Source organism: Onychostoma macrolepis, chromosome 11, assembly GCF_012432095.1.
Source record: "Onychostoma macrolepis isolate SWU-2019 chromosome 11, ASM1243209v1, whole genome shotgun sequence".
NCBI lineage: Eukaryota > Metazoa > Chordata > Actinopteri > Cypriniformes > Cyprinidae > Onychostoma > Onychostoma macrolepis.
Window position 1 is genome coordinate 17,044,256 of NC_081165.1, and position 22,428 is coordinate 17,066,683.

Here is a 22,428-nt window from a genome sequence, read left to right on the forward strand (position 1 = left end):
TGTATATACTTTCCATACCATATCACTTTATTGACAAAACAGTCCTAGAATACATATAAAATAAAATAAAAATAATATATTTAATAGCAGCAGCATGATTGGAAATTAACATTAAACAATTGAATTAAAAAAGAGTTTTTAAAACTCACCAAGGCTGCACTTATTTGATTAAAATGATTAATTTCTTTAAAACTTTTGAACATCAGTGTACATGGAATCATAAAGCATTAAACTGCACTGAATTTATTAAAGGCGCAGTAAGCGATTTCTGAGAAACACTGTTGAAAGTGGATCAGACTGAGCACCAAAACACACTTAGCCAATGACCAGTAAGGGGCGTGTTCACTATTGATGGGGGAGGGGGGCAATTGCATTGCCTATTTGTGAATTTGGGGGTGGAGCTATCACGATAGGGGTGTGATCATTTTGGGTAGGGGCGTGTTTGTTTTGGTCATTTTAAATATCAACAGTGATAGTCAGAAATGGCTTACTGCACCTTTAACAGGCAATTGTTTTTATTGTTAAAGTCTGATTCTAGTTATCATTGCTTTTGTCTTTCCTATTAAGAGTAAATAATGGCTATGTACAATTATTTCCCCTGTTGATCAGTACATTTCTTTGTTTATGTGCATTTCCATCATCTCATCCATTGACAATAAGCTGGCTGATGTGTGTAGGCAGGGTGTAGAGGATGAGGAAGAGGAAGATCCCCAGGATAACCAAAATGACCAAAGCAATGATGTACTTCTTGTACTTCTTCCAGATAAAGAACACAAAGGTTTTCAAGGGGTTCACAAACCAGTTGAAGGATGTCTTGGGGCGGCTTAAGGGAACAAAATAATATTTATGTAGCACATTTTAGTAAGTACACAATAAAGATGCAAACTGATATGAATATCTATATATGCACAGATAGTGTGTTTTAGTCTCTTACTTTGGTTTGTCCAGAGGTTCGGGTTCTTTGCGTGCTTTTCCCACAGGGTTCTTCTCGGCTTCTTCAGCTGTCACTAGGTGGAACTCTGCTTCTACTTTACCCTGCAAACCACATTAATGAATGAAGAGTTTGAGTCTACCTTTACAAAATAAACCACATTGATTTCTCTCTTTATTGGTGCACTGACAAAGTGCTTGTACCATTAGAAGGAAGGTGTTTCCACTGTTGTCCACAAACTGCAGATCTTCTGGTTTCATTTGGCTACGCTTGCTAGACTTCTTTTTCTTCTTCTTCTTGTTTTTCTTCTCTTGTTCTGCCTCCCTCTCCTCTCTCTCAATGTCCTCTTGGCTCTTCAGTTTGATAAGCGGCCACCAGCCCTTCATCCTCTTGCTGCGGAAGATGGAGAAGCGAGGGCCAGCTTTGTCTTTGGCCATCTTGACGCTGCATTGCTCGGATGATTTTGATGCACGGACCATATCGCTGAGACGCAACTCTATGGATCCTGGAAAGAAATTTATGTTTTTACTGACTAACTACAAAATTTCATCCATGAAACCTTGACTAGTAACTACAACCACTAACCCAAGAAGTCATTGGAACCGATGCGGTCATAATCCCAGACCTGCAGCACCAGAACAGACGGTTGGCGGAATTCAGTCTCCTCAAGGGCGAAGAGGGACTCCTTCTTCTTGTAGATAATCTCCTTCTCAGTAGGAAGATAGTCAAAGTGAAAGACAAAGCGCCAATTGAAGTTGCCTTCACCAGTGAGGGAATTAAAATGCACGTCCGTCTCCTGTTTCTCATCTTCCAGACCTTTAATCCATCTGGTGAATGTAAAAATAAAATTGTAATAATTATATATTTTTTAATGTTTAAAATCCATTATGCTCATCAAGGCTGCATTAATTTATAAAATAAATATAGTGAAACATTATTACTAATTAAAATAACTAGTTTTATTTAATATATATATATATATATATATATATATATATTTTTTTTTTTTTTTTTTTAATATAATACATAGTTAATATATTATAATCTTTAAATAAAGACAATGTCTTACTTCCACTTTTGATTAATTTAATGCATCCATGCTGAATAAAAGGTTTAATTTCTTAAAAAAAATAATATTATGGAATCCAAACTTTGTTTTTTTAATGGAATATTACTATTAAATTTGATATGGAACAGAGAACTGTAAAGTGGCATCAAAGAAACTTTAGAGGTCACACTTTATATTAGGTGGCCTTAATTACTATGTACTTACATAAAAAATAAGTACAATGTACTTATTGTGTTCATATTGTATTGCAAAACACTATTGCTGCTATTGAGGTGGGATACGGGTAAGGTTAGGGACAGGTTTGGTGGTATGGGTAGGTTTAAGGGTGGGTTAAGGTGTAAGGGATGGGTCAACAGTGTAATTATAAATGTAATTACAGAAATTAATTACAGATGTAATTACATATAGGTATTTTTAAAAATGTAAGTACAATGTAAAAGCATGTATGTACGCTATAAGTGCATTGTACCAAATGATTAATTTAAATGTAAGTACATAGTAGTTAAGGCCACCTAATATAAAGTGGGACCACTTTAGATTTTCTGGGCTATTTCATTTCTTGTGTATTCTGACCCTTTAACATAGATGTCACTTGATGGCTCTCCAGTGAACGGATTGACATCATCCAGTACGACATCATCAGTATTCCAGATGATCACACGCAGCTCATAACTAGAAACACAGGGATAAATATTCTCTCATTACACAAATATTGCACATAAGCTAATTATTATTCTTGAGAGAAGTGTAGAAAGTAATCTTCAGATCTTTAATTTTCTTTCAATGTCTTTTTGGTGAACACTTTGCTCTTGGAACACAGATTGCTTTAACATAATGAATGTGCAATGTCCTGATTACCTCTCTGGAAGTCTAGGTTTGATATTAACAGGTGGTGGTGGAGGTACATCCACAGGAAACATGTCAATCCACATGTGAACATAACCCTGCCATGTCAAAGACAAAGACATAAGAAATTACTTTACGAGATATGATTATGTACAATGGTGCGTTCCAATTTATGCACTATTCTATGCCATTTTTAGTATAAATAGTGTGACTAGTGTTGCTCACACTGAAAATTCCAAAAAAGAAAAGGTGTACTTCAAATGCCCAGACGATGCACTCAATTAACCGAAAAATTAAGTACACTGTCAGAGCTTTAATAACGTCCTATAACGAGAGGGTATGCTGGATGCCAAAATAACCTTATATAATTCATACATAAGATGACTGAGTACATAATGCATTGAATAAGTGTATAGTGTACAGTGCGTCATTTGGGACACGACTTTAGTGATGGTTTGATTCAAGCTAACTGGTCTTGACTAAGACTGCTAACCAGTCATTGTATGTGCGATGGAGTCTGACCTGAGGGAGGCCTGGCTTTTCGGTGTTAAGCAGTGAGCGGACCTCCACATGCTCAAGAACCAGAGGACATGCTCCATCACAGAACTCTCTCATCTCCTTCCAGCGCTGCAGGACACTCAGAGCTTTATGCTCATCCAGCTCTGCATAGTCTTCCTCAGTCTTCTTATTCTTCTTCAGCAACTCTGCAGAATCCAAGTCTCATATTAATTTTTATATACTTATATGTATATATATATATATATATATATATATATATATATATATATATATATATGTTGCTTGCATTTTGACAAAAGCAAACGTTGCAGTTCAGTGCCATAAAACAATAAAAAGATGTGGATATTTTTTGTATGTCTTTTTCATACCAAACTCATTTTTTCATTGAAGAAACAGAACACAAAATTACTGTTTGTATTACACGAAGGTGCTTTATAACCTTTATTTTATTTTAATAAACTTGTATTTCCACCTTCTGGAAAAGCCTCATTGGGAACTTTGAAGATCTTGTTGAGAACTTTAATTTCAGACTCTCGGTACTCTGGAGATGGAATCCCATTTTTGCGGCAGAGCTCCAATAATATCGCAGTGGGTTTCTTGGCATCTCTCCATTTATTATAGCCATCCCTGAAATCACAAGACATCCTAATCTGATTTAACCTGTAGAGAGTCAAATGAAAATCAGGCCACAAAACTGCTGATTTATCTCAGTCTCTTAAACGTTGCAGCTGCAAACAATCTTCTGAGAGCTCTTCCAATATGAGCTTAAAGCAGTCAGTGAGCTTTGAGAAATTCTGATGACAACGACAGTAGTGGTCACGACAAAGATAATAATATCATTATAATAACTATCACCACCATCATCACAGGCTGAAACCATTACCCACTTATCATAATGAAGAGCCAGGCCACAACCAGCGCGATGGCGGCTGTAGAAACGGTTCTCCAGGTCCACGCGGGTCTCACCAATCAGGTCATCAGAGCCAACAAGGTCATGGTCAAACACATACAGCGTGAGCTCTGTCTCCAGGGGGAAGGACACGGTCAATTCAAACACTCTGTGGGGAGACAAGTTCTCATGCTATCAAATCAGTAACCAAACCTGAGAATAATGATATCACAGATAGCTCAAATCACGGTGTTTTCAAGTTTTAACTATAGCTGTAGTTCAGGCTGTCAATGTGCATGTGCCAAGAGTTAAAAATACTGTACATGAAAAGCCTCTACGAAAAATGAAATGTAATCTTTCATTCTTACAGCCACCATAGTGAATGTTGTGAACATTCATTCATTTTGTGAACAGACGGCACTTACTCTCCAAACACTGGGTTCAGTTGTTTGGGAATGTAGCGCTTTTTGCTGTCCATTTGCTGCTGGCCAACTTTTACCACCACATAGGGGTCTGCCTTTCCATTCGGGTCTGTGGGTGCCAGATTGGTTGCCTTGGGGTTCAAAGGGAAAAAAAGCATAAACAGTTCACATTCAGATTCAATGCACAGAAAATATAAGGGGAGGCAAGCAATGCACCCTTCAATGTGACATGCTCCATTTAAAACCATTTAACATTTTTCTAATTATTGTATACATACATGCAGGACTATTTATCTACAAAATGTAAAAGATGATACAAAAATAAAAAATTTAAATTTAAAGTTGCTATGTATCAACAGTTCTTTTCTTCTGTATTGTGATATACATCAGAGTGAAATGGATTATCAAGAAAAATGTAGAGGGGGGACTTGGTTTTATGCATTGGTTGTTGACTGGATGGAGGCTGAATGCAAGATTGCAGTCAGTTCTAAGAAACGAGAAGAGTTTAGGCAGACAAAATGATTGGAGAAGTCTGGCATACATTACCAGAGAGACAGAGAGAAGTCTAATGCTTCACCATAAAATTAAGATGTTTTGATTTAAAAAGAGAGAGAAAGAGAGCGAGAGAGAGAAACAAGCATGGATGAATCATTCACAATAAGATCAATAACAAAAAAATAGATTTTAAAAAATAGATCAAAATAGATAGCCCATTTAAAAAAGCCCAACTTAAAAGAAATAATGACAACATATAAAATATAAAACTTTGCCTCATACATTCATATAAACTGTCTAAAATGTTCATGCCCACTCTGTCAACTAACTGTGCAGAATTAGCAAATTCATTTTTTTTTTTTAAAAGGAATTTGTTTTGAACAACTGATACCTACTTTTACTACATATACCCTCACAAGGACTTTGATGGGTGTATTTTTGGGAATTCCATTAGTGATCTGACAGTCTGCATCCTCATCTTCGGGTGCGATGGGGTATATCAGAAACGATCCCTGCAATGAAGCACAGCTCCGCTTTAACCTCTAATCCTTGACTTTTTTCATGCATGCTGTCACACTGTTGATCCAGCATATGAAAGCTTGCCAAAACGCACATCTCACCTTATATTTACCCATATATCTCGTACTTTCATCTTCCTCTTCATCTTCCAGACTGGATTTGCCTTTGTAGACAGGAAATATGTGCAACCAGTCCATGAACTGACTGAATTCATTTTCAAGTTCAGACTTGTAAAGCTGGGGAATTAAATAAAAAAAGTGGGAACAAAGAAAAAGGACAGAAAATGCAAATAATGCAAATAGTTTTAGATATAAAACACTGTAAACACTGTATTGAATAAAATAAAAGGACTGCAGTTTGAAGAACATGTCAAACCTGTAAGGTGGCAATTTTCTTCCTCTTTGGAGCAGGCGGCTCTATTTCAATCACAGCCTCATCATCCTCTGCCTCTAGTGCTGACATGCTCAATGGTGCTCCATCTGCAGAATGTGACATTACACTGATACCTTGAAATACATTCAGTCCTAAGCATTCTAAAGTAGAGGATGTGGCCACTTAGGTCACACTAAAAATGTGTGAATGTCATCACACAAGACAGCTCAAACCAAGTGACATCCACAAACAAATTACGCTAGACCTTTTCTCAGAAGTAATTTCACTTTAAATCAGCCCACAGCTGATTTTTAGTGCATGTATGAAGTACTTTACCTTCAGATTCACACAGATGTTCTAAGCAAAGGATGTAGCCACTTAGGTCACACTAAAAATGTCTGAATGTCATCACACACGAAAGTTCAAACCAAGTGGTATCCACAAACAAATTACACTAGACCTTTTCTCAGAAGTAATTTCACTTTCAATCCACCCATAATTGATTTTAGTGCGTGTTTGGAGTAATTCACACAGCAGACAAACCTGTCTTGTTCAACTACATTTGGTACTTTGTTATGTAATGCATTTGATAATACATTTTTAAGCACCCACCCAAATATGTTTTAGGCCTCTGCTCAAGTGGTTTCATTCAGATGTCTGAATTTGCTGTTGTTACACTATTCCAAATTCAGACGTTGATACATTTAGTAATACAAGTGATGTCAGTCTTTATGAATGAGTCATTGATTTATTCACTCAACTGATTTGTTCAAAAACGCTGATTCATTTATAATAGAGTAACAATTAAATCCTGCTTGCGCTCATAGTACCTCCATCGTGTCCATCTTCCAAGTCATCCTCTTTCTCCTCCTGAAGAACAGATAGAAACAAGTCATTTACATGTTGAGAAAACCAACAAGACACGTAGTTTATACAATCTATTATCAAAACAATTTATCACCTGTTTTTCGAGTTCAGCCAGTGATGCATAATATTTAGACCACCAATCAAGCTCCTCCTTTTCTGGTTGCTCCTCCTCTAACTCCTCCTCTTTTTTAATCGCCTTTTTGATTGGAGACTGAAAATGCAGTTTTCCACAATACATTATTTGTAAAGTTAAAACTCATTTACTCACCCTTGTTTCACTCCGAACCTTTAATTTGTGAACAGGCCTTTACATGAACATAGATTTTTAAAAGCCAAACGCACACACTCATGATTGAAAGCATCCCATTTGGATGTCAGCAGGGGTCTTGGCTATGCAGTGGCCGCCCAATTAATCAGAGTGATCTAACAGCAGGAGCTCAGACTGACACAGGAACACATTTCACTGCGCTCAACAAACCAGCAGATTCACACCATAATCAACAGGTTAATGGGTGCAAAGGGCTTCACATTTAATAACTGCAGGCTGTGGATGGTTAAAACATGTGCTCATTAGGAGCTATTTCAAACATCCCAAAGCCGCCAACTAACGTCATTTCACCCAGACTGGATACCCCATGACCACATCAAGTCAAGTAAAGTCACTATTATTTGTATAGTGCTTTTAACAATGCAAATTGTGTCAAAGCAGCTTTACATCAGCTTGATATAAAGCTGGGTGGCTTTATATCAGCTTTACAGTATTAAGACGGAGAAACAGTGTGTCGAAATAGTGTCATTCTCCTCTGGCCAAACAAAATCAGCAGTTTAAATCTAGGCTGCAGCAGAGTCAGATTCACGGCAGCTGTCTGAATAAAAATGTTTGCAAAACCTCTGAAAAGTGGTGGAAGATGGCAGATACAATTTTGAACTGTTTCATACATATGGTGAGTAGCAATCTGAGGAACACTAAAGACTGTGTTCGTTCTAATGAACTTACCTTGACTAAGTTAAATGGGTTAACAGGAATTTTGCTATGCTTCAGAGGAAGTCTACTCAAGTCCATGGTGATCACCGTGGTTAGAGGAGTGGTCTTCTGTGGAGGCTTCTTTTCTAAAATTGTGAATGAATGTTTAGGAATTTTCTATGTGAAAATATATGTGACACTGGACCACAAAACCAGTCTTAAGTCGCTGGGGTATATTTGTAGCAATAGCCAAAAATACATTGTATGGGTCAAAATTATATATTTTTCTTTTATGCCAAAAATCATTAGGATATTAAGTAGAGATCATGTTCCATGAAGATATTTTGTAAATTTCTTACCGTAAATATATCAAAACTTCATTTTTGATTAGTAATATGCACTGCTAAGAACTTCATTTGGACAACTTTAAAGGCAATTTTCTCAATATTTAGATTTTTTTGCACCCTCAGATTACAGATTTTTAAATAGTTATCCATTCCAAGCTTATTTATTCAGCTTTCAGATGATGTATAAATCTCAATTTCGAAAAATTGACACTTAAGACTGGTTTTGTGGTCCAGGGTCACATATTTAAAACTATAGTCTATATTCTGTATTAAAAACCAGTCAACAGCGACCATGTTTAGAAGTGCAAAAATAGTGATATTTTTCAAAATGTAGTTATACTGTATGATTAAAATACTTTGTTTTTCAAAGAAGTGTCTTGTGCGCACCATGGCTGCATTTATTTGATCAAAATACAGTACAAACAGTCTTATTATGAAATATTATTACAACTTACATCTTATTTAGAGCATCCACTGTTCTACTGGATATTTAGTGTTCTAATTCTACATCCACTGGATCAATCAGACTTACAAACAATACAAGAAATAAGAAAAAAAGTGCTATAGGAATCTCATGAGCTCTCATTTTGTAATTTATTGGAAGTAATTCTTGTTTGTTGCTGTTAAGGGCATGAATGAGAAATTAGTTAATTTAATTAATATTCAGAACTATCTTCTAACTTAACCATAATATAGATCCTAAATAAGAATAATGTGCATATAAGTGTGGTCAGTGTGTCTTCTCTTTTCAGCAAAGTTTCATGCTATACTAGTTTATAAAGAAAGAGAGTCTGGTGCACTTTTGAATGTAAATTATTTATGTACACATATCAGAACAGCAGATGCTTTATTTTTTGGCCTTTAAACCACAAACATATGAGCTATAAAAGGTTCCATACCCTCAGGCTCCTCCTCCTCGTCTTTCCACTCCTCTTGATCCCTGGGACCAAACTGCACAAGGTTTTGGACCAAGTGAGTTCCCACCAGGACCAGCCTCCCGAATGCCCGCTGCTCCATTATGAAGATAGTAAGAGGAGGATGCAAGTAGACGAGCTCTGGAAGTTCCTGAGGACACATACACCGTTATGAGCTATTGTGCAGTTATGATAATAAAAGCAAGTAGTAGACCATTAATATTAAATCATGCTCATCAAATATTTAATGCTTACTTTTTTAATAGGACGTTAGATATAGAATTACTGCTTTGATGTTAGCAAAAGTCACCATGCACCAAACAATCACAAATAAAAACCTACAACTTACAAAGACTTCATATTGTGTAATAAATCATTCTGAGCAAGACATCTCACCAGTACTGCTTTTAGTAATTCTGAAACAGGATGTGTGATCAATGCTTAAATGGCAAACATGTTCTCAACACAGCTCTTGAGATAAGGTCTAATACTTTGAAAAGAGGGAGTCTTACAACATCAAAGTGTTTAACCACATCATTGAAGTTGGGATTCAGCTTGTAGCTCTGAATTTCCTCAGACTCGATCATGTGGCCCGCACACTCAATCCTCACTTGAGGTCGCTCCACTTCAAACAGGTTGACTCTTTTCAGGTCCCTCAGGCCCCAGTACAGCACCTGCCGTTTAAGGGTTTGAGTTCAAAACACTGTAGACAAGTACCAGACCAGTCAGCTGGCAAACTTGTGCTGTAGGCCAAACCGTGCTGCTATTTTGATTTATGAATACATCTGAGAAATCAATTTGTTCTTTGGCATTGAAGACCTTTAAATGTTGATGTTAAATAAAACTCTTGCAACTTTTATGTGTTTATATCTGTTCAAGTTTGCACCTCTATTCTATATTTCCTGAGCACAGGTCGAACTCCCTCGGGAATGATATAATAGCATTCTTCTTCCATGTACTGAGGTTCCTTGGGGTCAACATCCAGTGGCAGAGATGGCTGAAATGGATTCAGAGCACACAAACATGACATTTAAAAGGCATATTTAGAGAGACAGAGAGAGAGAGAGAGAGGTGGAGGATTGGCTAAAAGTCATCTTGGTAACACTTTACAATACGGTGACACTAATATGCATCAATTCATGCTTAACAAATGCACAGAGTTAATGTATAAGTCATGAAGAACTAAACAATTTATTAACAAATACTGCATCAGCAACAAATGAACATTCTATATGATTCATAGATTAAGTAATCAATAAATTGTTATTAGTTAAATGTGTCAAAGTATTAATTCTCTAATGACATATTATATTAAGTAATAGTGTTAATTACCACAATGGGTTCAAGCATGCATTTCAACTTCCAGTTGTCTGTTTAATTAATCATTAGCTAATGATTTGCAGGGGTATCATTATGGTGTGACTTTACTTGTTGAGGCACATGACTAATTAACTCATTCAAAATCTATAACCACAATGACATATTACTTAACAATTAGTTAATAGTTATGTGCGTCAACAAGTAAAGTCATAACATAATGATACCCCTGCAAATCATTAGCTAATGATTAATTAAAGCAGACAACTGGAAGTTTAAAGGCATGGCTTCGACCCAATGTGGTAATTAACATATGAATTTACTTCATTAGTTAATAAAATAAGTTATTAGATAATTAATACATTATGACACATTTAACTAATAATAATTTATTGATTACTTAATCTTTGAATCATATCGAATGTTCATTAGTTGCTGATGCAGTAATCATTAATAAATAGTTTAGAATGATTTCTGATTCTGTGACTACAAAATTCAGCTTTACCATAATACACTGCATTTTAAAATATATTAAAGTAGATGTAAGTTTATAATATAATAACAATATTATTTCACAATATTACTGTTTTTACTGTATTTTTGATCAAATAAATGCAGCCTTGGTGAACATAAAGAGACTACTGTAAAAAGCATGAAATATTTTAATATATATCTTTCTATTCATTCAGGTGTATTAAGCTGCTTTCTAAGAGACAAATGAATGCTTAGTCATGTCATGTCTGTATGTGTGTTAAGCTAGATTCTTCTCGCTGTCTTTTGCAGTGAAATTAATGAGAAAAACTGGAGTCCCACCTCTCCGAAGCTGGAGTAATCCAACTCGATGAGCTCAAGAGCTGCCAAAATTTCACCAGCTTTGCTCTTGCCTTTTGTGATCTCAAAAAACTGCAGTTGGGGTTTTTTATATGGCTCTTCCACAAACTTCAACTCTGGCTTTGCAAATGCACGACCAAGGGCTTGTGGGCTGCCCTGTTGTAACATTCAAATGCACCAATCGTAAGTGTGACTTCTCGTATTCTAGTCTATTCATGGATGTAATATGCTCTTATACAGTATATAAGTGGACTTTCTAAACAGGAATAACCAATATATCTGACATTAACACTGTATGTGAAAACATGGTGCAGCTTTATTATTTATTTGATTTAAAAATGTACTGCTTTTGTTTACCGTTTACAGTTGATTCACAGATTACAGAATTCCAAAATAGTTAACACATTAAAAACTTATCACTCACTAGTTTGTTGTAGTCATAGATGTTGATGATGACCACAGGAGGGTCTTCTCTGTACTCATCCTTACTGCCCTCCATCAGAACCTGATCATAGAGGAGTAACTCACACCATGTCGGGGACAGAGTTTCTTCCATCACCTACAAAGAATAAAATCTTTTAACAGTCTCTGAGACACAAAATTGCAATCAATAATGGCTGAATGGCTCATTTCTATGCCCCTTCAGATCCCAGTTGGACTGAATGGACTTGTCATAAAGGGCAATAAATCTCATGTGAATTGAATAAAAGTTAGTTTTTCTAGTGCTTTTCCTATCCAGTGCTTTTCATTGGGAACAGAGAAAAAAAAGGAACTTAAGTGTTGATATATATGAGACCCACCCGTGTGACCTGACACTGTGTGCTGAACACAACCTTGGCGAAGGGGTCGGACAGTCCATTGTCATCGGCTGCAATAATGCCACGCGCTTGATAAATGTGAGCACGTAACTGGAAATAACGACTGTCTGGATGAAAGGACAAAAGGAGGGACTGTAATTTTTGTGAAATGTCATCCAAATTAAAATATATTGATTTTCAAAGTCGCCCGAGACAAATTATGGAGAATATGTGAGATGTTTGTATTAGCTGAAATGAATTTCTTAAAGTACCTTCCACCGCTAATTTGGTGGGAGGCATGTTACGGGGAATTGATGCACCAGAAGTTGCCTCTTCGTAAATGGGTCTGAACTCTGCTGGAAGGTTGGTGACACAGTTTTTTGCGTACTTTGTGATACCAAGCCACATATATACTTCCAGTTTGGCAAAAATTTCCCCCACTGGTCCTCCAGGGGTCTACAGAAAAAAAGAATTCAAAAACAAAAATAAGCCACACATACAATACAAATACTTGATAAATTCTGGACAAAAAGCCTAACCAACATCACCACTGTAGGGTTTTGGAGAAATATAATTTTTTGAGTATTGATAATTTTAGACTTTTTTTTTCAAATTTGTGTATGGTATATACAATTTTAAATGGTTTGGCCCCTTCTATACTTTGTGATTTTGTGCATTTTCGCTTTACAGACTCTGCAAGATCTACTAGATTATCATCTACTAGTGATTGTGTTGTTCCATTGCGTCACTCTGCCTTTGGGTTAGCGTCATTGGAACACCTTACCAGAAGACATAAGGATGTGCACATCTATTGAACTCTTTAAATTAAAACTAAATTAAACTAATTTAAACTGGTTTAACTGGATGTTATTTTTATTGTTTTATTTTGGCTCTGATAGGATGTGCATGTATGTGTATGTTTCATTGTACTGTATGTGTTTGCTGTTATGATTTTATTAGTGCTGTCAAATGATTAATTGTGATTAATCGCATCCAAAATAAAAGTTTTTGTTTACATAATATATGTGTGTGTGCTGTGTATATTTATTATGTTTATATAAATACACACACATGCATGTATATATTTAAGAAAAATATGTCATGTTTATACATTTAAAATATTTGTATATAATATCAATTATATGAATCTAAATATATACATGGAAATATTTTCAAAATATATACTGTATGTGTGTGTATTTATATATACATAATAAATATAAACAGTATACACACATATGTTATGTAAACAAAAACTTTTAATTCGGATGTGATTAATCGCGATTAATCGTTTGACAGCACTAGTTTTTATGTTAGTGATTACCTGCCAAGGGACCGTGGATGAAAACTAGCCATTGGCTAAATTCAGTACAATGTATGAAATGGAAACATTTATGTTAAAATTGTAAATGGTCCCTTTTCAAATAAATAAATACTGTCTAAAAATTTGTGGTCAGCAAGATATTTAATGCTTTGAAAGAAGTCTCTTCAACCAAGGCTGCATTTATCTTATCAAAAATACAGTAAAACAATAATATTGTTAAATATTTAAATTTAAAATATATGGTTTATTTTAATATACTATAAAATGTCTTCAGTGTCACATGATCCCTCTGAAATCATTCCAATATATTAATTTGGTGCTCGCTAAACATTTCTTATTATTATCAGGGTAGAAAACAATTGAGTTGCTTAATATTTTTGTGGAAACCATGATTCTTTGATGAATAGAAAGTTTGAAAGAACAGCATTCATTTTAAAGATAAATCTTTTGTAACAAATATTTTTACTGTCACTTCTGAAATTTATGAATCCTTTCTGTATTAATGTCTTTAAAAACTCTCACTGATTATATGCTGATGTACATTTTTAAGCAACAACAAAAATCTCAATAATAAACAAAACAATGTTTTTTTACTTATATGTTTGGTTCATGGGATTCTGTATTTGGCACATGTAAACATTGTCACATTCTTTACTTGCATAAAATAAATAAATATATATTTTTAAATTAATAATAATAATATATATATATATATATATATATATATATATATATATATATATATATATATATATATATATATATATATATATATATATATATGTATGTATATATATGTTGCTCCATTTTACTAAGGTTAAAGAAAATGTTAGATTGTAAAATAATTGTGATTGTATCTAATTGTAATGATTGTAGTGTATGATAATACATACAAAGCATGTGTTCATCTATGACAAAATCATGTTTTTTTTGTTATGAGTGGGCACTGGGTTGACTGGACAGAAAAAGATTTTGCAATAAGCTATATGAAGTAGGAATTCACCTTCATGTACACAGCAGTGATTTTCCCACAGTCTTTACCCTTCTCTTCCTCCACCAGTGAGAACAGGACAGAGGGTGCTGGAATCCTGGTGTAGGCCACTCGCCTCCCTCCACTCAGCATCCACAAAAACACATCTGGCAGAGTGCTCTGAGGCTGCCATATGAGAACACAAACACTTACATACAGTTCTGGTGGTTAAAAAATAACATGCATTTTTAGTTATAAACTGAGGTAAAAATGAAGACAAAGTGAATCTTGATAGCATTACTTCTATGGCCAAAAAGCGGAGCCTCTTTGCGATATTCTTGAGATCTGCTTGTCTGTCTTTAACCGTATTTCTGGTCACTCTCTTTCTCACTCTCAGGGCCTGCTTGGCCAGCAAAGCCTGCAATTCATAGCACATTCTCAATGAAGACTCTTACTGGGTTTAACCATATAATTCATCAGAGTAGTTCTGTAACACCAAAATCAATACAGTCACTCACAATGTTCCTTTTGATGAGCCCCACACGGCACTTATCCAGGATGTTTTGACGAGCATTCCTCTTCCTGTCTAAGTTACTGCAGTACTGCCTAAGTAAGACAAGATTTCTATTATCTATAATGTTCGATGTAAGAGGGAAAATACAGACTCAGTATAGTCATGCAAATGTGTCCTACTTGCAAGTGGAAAAGAATTCCAGCACGACATCCACAAAACGTTCTTTAGCCTTGATTTTTGATCTTTTCAACAGCATCTCCACTTCATCAATGCCATATTCCTTAAAGAATATAGGACACAAGTCAAACTTAGAAAATTCAATTTTCTAACAGTCAAGTGAAATAGATGCTGTTGGGATGGCATGAGGAGAATAAGGTAGCATGTGGACTGTAACACAGTTTAGATGGTCATATTCGTAATTCTGCTCATCAAAAACAGTCTTATATTTCTGCTCAGTGTCACTTGCCATGCGGTCAGCCATCTTGGACAACCAATTGCTGTTGTGGAATCGGAAGGTGTGATCCTCGAAGTAGCTCCACACGAAGACACATGGTTTCTCTCGGAATAAGGGAATGCAACTAAACGATCTGAATGATAAAAATGATAAAATTTGCTGCTATTCTTGCATAATCCTGCTGCACTCCACATAACGATAACCTGTCAGCCTTGAGAATGTTATTTCACCTGTCGTATTCAGTGGGCTGTGGTCTCCTGGGTGGTGTAACGGATTTGTCTTGAGGGCCAGGGTTCAGAAGTTCATCTCTCTCCAACTCATCGTCTGATTCCAACAGCGGCTGCTTGTCTTCAGCCAGATTCTCCTGACTACCACTCTTTCTGGACTTCACTACAACATCTGCAGTTTTCCCATAATTCCCTGTGAAGCAGTGTTATCGTAACTAAATATAACTAAAGCAAAATATATATTTTTTTTTACATTAAACTCATTAAACTAATAACTCTGAAATAAGTGACAATATAAATAATAGATGAAATAAAACTAAGCTCTACATAAACTGTTGTATGAGTGGCTTATACTCAAACAGCTGTTCATATTATGAGATAAAACAGTCTAATCTTACCTATAGACAGCTCAAAGGTGACTGGTTTGGAGCCAATAGAAGGATCTATCATTGTCACTTCAAAGAAGGATGCAAACAACAAAAACTCATCCTTCTCTCCAGTGAAATTCTGCATGAGGAAATAACAGATACACCATTGATTAAATGTAATGCTAGATGCAGTACATGTAATAATGATTGTTTCTAACATTAGCACAATTGTGTTATATTACTTTTAGACAAGTTTAGTAAACACGTAATGAACATTTTAGACACAATATTGGAAATTATTTTGTCTCTTTTTCTTCCAAGAAAGTCTCCAAGCAACACACAGTAGTGAATGATTCAGTATTTTGAACAAATTTAATGAATAATTCAATGACTTAAAGACAGCCCCTTTGTTTGTTTTCTAAGTGCTGTAATGAATCAATTGAATGATTCTCTGACTCACTCATAGAGACTCGTCAACACCTGCCTTAATGATGTAGCTTGCAGAAACACTCACTAAAAAATTTCCACACAGCCTGGGTGCTGTCATGTAATGCTGCTCAGCAAATCAGATTTGAAGACTATAGAACTAACTCTTGTATTAGGTGAAATAGTACATGTTAGACTGTCTTCTCTCTTGCTATCAGGCAAACTTGGTCACTGACCTCAGGAAGAGGGTGGACATCTTCCACTTCCACTGTAACGGCAGCTGGTACCTCAGTGCCAACATCTTCAGACTCCTCGGCAAGCCCACTGGGCCTCTGCGTGGCTGAATAAAATCATTTTTCAAATGTGATTAGAGTACTAGAAGATCTTTGAAACATGTTTGTGTGTGTATGAATGCATAACACCAAAAACACACAGTATGTGATAAAATTTTACATTACATATTGCCACTAATGACAAATAAATTTTAGACATTCCTGATATCTGCCAATGGTCGAACAAAGAGGTAACCCTGCCCCAAATGTCACACTATTGGCTGAGCTAATGTTGTTATGTTTAGCCCATTTCAGGATGTGCGAATAAATAGATTTCTTTTAGCACCACTTTACCACACATAATCATTAAAGCATATTTTGACACTACCTTCTTTGCCTGCCGTCTTCTCCTTGGACCTTCGACTCTTGCGTTTAAGAGTAAGCCTGCTCGTTTTGCTTTTCACATTAGCATTGGCTTTACTCTCCGTCACCACAACTGTAGGGGAGGAATAAACCTCCACACTCAGTGAGAGCAATATTCTGCCCCTATAGAAGATCCCTTCACTCAGACCTTCATTAAGATCCCTGTGGATGTCTCTCAGTGTGGAGTTTTGAGGAGAGCCGTAGAGATTGACCCAAGTAGGGCCAAAGGTGGGATTGAAACCTGATGGATGGAGGAAAGAGGCGAAGTAGATTGCAGAAAAATAATAAAGTAGAAGTTGTTTAAAAAGGTAACATGAAGGTATCTTGTTAAAATGATGATGCAGATACATAAGTGGGGGATTCAGAAATGCATTTGTACTTAAAGTGATACAGTAGTCCACCAAAAAAATAAAATTCTTGAATTATTTACTCACGGTCATGTCGTTCCAAACCTGTATGACTTTGTTTCGAACACAAAAGATGATATTTTGAAGAATGTTGGTAATCAAAAATATTTGTTTCCCATTGACTTTCATTGTATGATTAAAAACAATTAATAGAAGTCAACGGGAACCACAACTGTTTGTTTGCCAGCATTCTTTAAAATATCACCTTTTGTGTTCCACAGAAGAAAGAAAGTCAAATAGGTTTGGAACGACACGAGGATGAGTAAATGATGACAGAATTTTCATTTTTGGGTGAACTTGGGATCTCAGTACATTTGCAGTAGTCACTATTAAAACTGACCATTTCGGTTGGGATTGGAGATTTGAAGAAGGTCCAGGAAGTGTGTTGCCACAGCCACATCTCCGATGTTGGCATCATCAAGAATCTGGATTTTGATTCGTCGAGCAAGAGGAGGAAATTGCTCAATGAAGGATATCTGTTCATTCCACTCAGGAGCATTAGTGTTGCTGTCTACTGAAGTTTCCCCCTGTTAAATATATAAATGAATGAATTTTCACGCAATTTCTATTGCATTTTTAAAAAATAATAAAACATGTTTTTTTACATTTTGTTTCTATTTTTCATTTTTACAGTATTCTACCATGTACTTCATATAGTATTCGACTGAATTTGATGATACACTGTATATATAGCATGTGTTACTTAGATAAGAACAGAGAGTTTAGGTTTGGCTCCTAACTCAACTTGAACTTTGTCAGAAACAAGCTCTGACATCATAATTTATTTTGAGCTGAAATGTTTGCCAATACCCTGTGTCGTAAGACTCCAAGAGCAGTTCAAATAATGACGGCACCTCAGCCCATTTAACAAACAAACGCACCATCAGGGTGTGCGTGTTTGTGTATCCCTTGACATAAGTGTTATTTCACATTGGATAAGTATGTGGAAATAATAAGGAAAAGAAAGATAATTTGACTGTTTAAATAGTAAAATCAAACACATTGAGAGAAGGACTTTCTGTTCTTCCTGTTTAAACCTTCTGTGTTAGAACAAAATATCTCATTCAAAATTCAATTGAAAGAAAATCACCAGCTGGCCAGCGAATGTGACCTGAACATAAGGGTCGAGGAAAACCTTCTTGTCTCTCATTATCTTCCCCATGAAACCTGAGTTCATGCTGGGCAGACCTTCAGCTCTGAAGATCTTCAGGACAAACTTTGCCCAAGGACGTTCTGATGGCATCCTCTTTGGAAGGAGAAGGTTCCTACATGCCACATGAAAATGTACTAAAATATGTTAGGTTTCAGATGCTGAAAACTGACTACTGAACATACTAATGTCAATGACCAAAGAACCAAACATCTAATATTAATGTGTCTTTTAGGGGGAATATGTCCTTAAGAGGAGAACAGCCATGTTAACATAAGGCAAGCTCTTACTTTTCAATGTCATCATTCTGGCTGCCAGCTGGTGCCAAGCTGACCATGCCCATGGGGTCTCCTTTCATCACCACACTCACTGTGCACTTCACATAGCCTTTAATTCCCGAGCGGGTATCTTTTGGGTCAGTAAGTGGCGCCCATTTCTGGTAGAAACGGTGATCTGTGAGATATTTTGGATGTGTTAAGTTGTTGTAATGATCAATGTTTATTCACCAGTAATTCACCGGTGAATTATCACCATTAAAATGTCTAGGGAATGTTATTATCGTTTTACCAATGAAATGAACTCTCAACTTCTGTAATTTTTACTTAATTTGTGTATATATCAAAGCTTGCAATGAGCACTTTTTCATTCTTAAGCTGGGTTTATCTGGGTTTACCTGGCTGCTGATACACTGTGCTGATGTCGATCTTAAAAGTTCCTATGCGGGTCATCAAAAAGGCAAGGATTTTCTTATGAACCACCTAAAATATAAAAAAGGGAAAAAAATGGCATGATATATGCACCATATTCATATTAAACATTGTGTCAGATAACTTAAAGTATGGCAATATATAAATTACTTTACTTTATTCAAGTCAAAAATAAAGGTCAGATTAAGTAGAATTATCCTTTCAATACTGTATATTTTTCACTGTTCACGTGTGCATCATCAGTCATTATAGACAAAATAATAGTGCATTAAAGCCATTTTAGCTGCTGTACATATAAGAAACTTATGTAAGTCCTCTTTAATTGCCCTCCGATAGTGTCTCTGAGAATACTTACAGAAATCTCAATCACTTTATCAAAGAGCACATCTTGTGTCTCTTGGAATTCAAACATGAAGTTCTTAAAGACAAAAACAGAAACAAAAATCAGAGAGATGTCTAAAGCTTCAGATGCTTAAAACTGAGTTCTTCGCAAGTAGTTACCTCATTGTAAAATGGACAGTTGGTAGACTTCTGAGTAGCTGTGTGCTTTTTCTCATCTCCAACAGTCACATACACTGCTGGGTTGATGTTCACCCCGACCAGTTTTTGAGCTTCAATCACATTTACGTTCACCTCAGGGAAAAAGAGTGAAATAAAACTTTTAAACATACTAGATTATCATCAAACAGAGTCAGTTGTAAGGTAAACAATTATAGAATTATTTGTATTTGAAATAAGCAGGCCTCATTTAATTGTTTTACCTGGAAAGACTTCACTTTAGGTGTGACAGCAAGCTCATGCTTTGCTATAGCCCTGCAACGACTACACAAGTAAAAAGCCTTGAGTTATAGAAGTATTATTTATCAAACGTGTTACATTCTCACATTAAATTTCAAATATGGGAATTACACGATGAAACATTTTTAGTTATACAATGTGTAACGTTTTGCCTTACACTGCACTGCAGTACAATAGGTTTCTTTATGGTATAGTGTAATGTATTACACTGAAAGGTTTTTGAAACTAACCTCAAAATGGGGGTGAATGTCACATTGGCACATTCAATATCTGCAAAGTCATAATCATCATCGTAGTCATTATCATCATCTTCGTCTCCATTCTCGTCATCAGTTTTCAAAAGACTGCGCCCGATCATTCTCGTCTCACGATCCAGTTGCTGAGGACGCAGGCCATCTGAAGAACTACAAATTATTCAGTATATCAGTGTTTATTCCATGAATAAAGAATATGAAATTGTGCATGAGTTGCACGTAGTGAAGATGTCCTTACTTTGCTTCTGTAAAGCCTGTGTTCCTGATGACAAGCTCTGAGCTGAAATGGAGAAAATTCAGATTTACAAAGACATTACAAAACTAAAGGAATGTGACTTAGTTATTAAAGGAATGAAACCATGGGTCCATCCATCCATTCAAAATAGGTAAAAAGCAGGATGAAGGAGGATGAAGAATAGAGGAAAGGAAGGAAGGATTGATAGAATAAAATAAAGAATGGAGGGTAGGAAGGAATATTGGATGGATGGAAGAAAGGAAGGACGGAAGGAGGTAGGGAATGAGGGAAGGATGGAGGAAAAGAAGAATGGATGAAAAGAAATAGAAAAATGACTGGATGGATAAAGATAAAATGCAAGGATTTACGGAAGGAAAGAAGAAACAAAGGTAGAAAAAAGATGGATGGATGGACAGATGGAGAAGAGGAAATAAAAATAATGGATGTAAGAAAGCATTAGAAGTAATAAAGGAAGTGAAAAGAAGAGTAAGAAGGAAGGAAGGAAGGAAGGAAGAACAGAAGAAAGGAAATAGAGGCAGGAAGGACAAATGGAAGGAAGAAAGGACAGAAGGAAGGAAGATTGGACGGAAAAAATAAAAATGAAGTTGAATGAAGATGAAAAGAAATAGAGGGAGGAAGGCAGGCAGGTATGAAATAATGAATGGATGGATGGATGGAAGAAAAGAAGAAAGGGAAAATAGATGGGAGGAAGGAAGGAAAGTAGAAAGAAGGATGGAAGGTAGCATGGATGGGAAAAGGAAAAAGTAGGAATGGATGGAAGGAAGATGTTGAAATAATGAAAGAAGGGAAAACAGATAAAAGGGAAAACAGAAGGAAGGAAGGAATAATGGATGGGGGAAGGAAGGAAGGAAGGAGGTAGGGAATGAGGGAAGGATGGAGAAACAGAAGAATGGATGAAAAGAAATAGAAGAAAGGAAGAATGGCTGGATGGAAGGAAGATAGAAAGGAAGAATATATGGAAGGAAAGAGGAAAAGAAGGTAGAAAGGAAAGATGGATGCATGGATGGAAAAAAAGAAGGGAAATAAAAAGTCAGAATGGACATAAGAAAGCATAGAAGTCATAAAGGAAGGGAAAATGGATGGAAGAAGGGACAGAAGGAAGGAAGGATGAAGGAATGAATGAATTGCTGGATGGAAGGAAGGAAGGAAGGAAATAGAGGCAGGAAGGACAAATGGAAGAAAGAAAGGACAGAAGGAAGGACAAATGGATGGAAAAAAAGAAGAATGAAGTTGAATGAAGATGAACAGGAATAGAGGGAGGAATGCAGGCAGGTATGAAATAATGAATGGATGGATGGATGGAAGAAAAGAAGACAGGGAAAATGGATGGGAGGAAGGAAGGAAGGAAAGTAAGAAAGAAGGATGGAAGGTAGCATGGATGGGAAAAGGAAGAAAGGAAAAAGTTGGAATGGATGGAAAGATGTTGAAATAATGAAAAAGAGAAAATAGATGAAAGGAAAAACAGAAGGAAGGAAGGAATGATGGATGGATGAGATGAACATAACGATGTCTCTCACCCATCAGTCTCCTGTTCTCTGATGAAGTCGTCACCGTCCCACCCGCCTGCAGCCCCCTGAAGAGGGTTGTACTTCACCTCCAGCTCTATGTAGATCTACACAATAAAATCCATCAGAACATACAACACAAAACAGCTTCAATCACACCTAACACCACACCAACAACCACCCTTAACCACACCAGTGGTAGAACATCATGAAGAGTATTTGTTTAACTGAGAGCAGCTCTTCATTCACTCACATCAGTGAGACCGTGCTGACC

At 36.1% G+C, this 22,428-nt stretch overlaps 1 protein-coding gene across 1 annotated transcript; it reads right to left on the reverse strand.

Annotated features, from left to right (window-relative positions):
• LOC131549315 (fer-1-like protein 4) lies at positions 1-22,254 on the reverse strand. Its single transcript, XM_058791380.1, has 41 exons — positions 22,167-22,254; positions 20,632-20,673; positions 20,370-20,543; positions 20,103-20,163; positions 19,843-19,974; positions 19,308-19,392; positions 18,925-19,087; positions 18,575-18,749; positions 17,825-18,011; positions 17,043-17,318; positions 16,619-16,722; positions 15,987-16,095; positions 15,592-15,781; positions 15,374-15,494; positions 15,087-15,187; positions 14,912-14,999; positions 14,695-14,811; positions 14,427-14,579; positions 12,372-12,555; positions 12,103-12,227; positions 11,727-11,861; positions 11,285-11,458; positions 10,041-10,151; positions 9,667-9,828; positions 9,140-9,305; positions 7,927-8,039; positions 7,024-7,140; positions 6,893-6,932; positions 6,066-6,169; positions 5,792-5,926; positions 5,567-5,683; positions 4,680-4,807; positions 4,253-4,423; positions 3,838-3,992; positions 3,369-3,550; positions 2,859-2,944; positions 2,574-2,672; positions 1,517-1,758; positions 1,135-1,436; positions 935-1,035; positions 1-823 (listed from the first exon to the last, which is right to left on the reverse strand). Exons 3-41 carry the CDS (start codon positions 20,495-20,497, stop codon positions 643-645), a joined length of 5,520 nt encoding a protein of 1,839 aa, XP_058647363.1. The 5' UTR covers positions 20,498-20,543; positions 20,632-20,673; positions 22,167-22,254; the 3' UTR covers positions 1-642.
• Positions 22,255-22,428: the final 174 nt, after the last annotated feature.

What these genes read in the sequence shown, in the direction of transcription:
- LOC131549315 (XM_058791380.1), bottom strand. Translation starts at nt 20,497, where the DNA reads ATGATCGGGCGCAGTCTTTTGAAAACTGATGACGAGAATGGAGACGAA. An exon ending in CTCCAATCCCAACCGAAATG is followed by an intron (nt 17,319 to 17,824) that starts GTCAGTTTTAAT and finishes TCCATCCATCAG; the next exon opens with GTTTCAATCCCACCTTTGGC. An exon ending in TGGTTAAACACTTTGATGTT is followed by an intron (nt 9,306 to 9,666) that starts GTAAGACTCCCT and finishes ATGTGTCCTCAG; the next exon opens with GAACTTCCAGAGCTCGTCTA.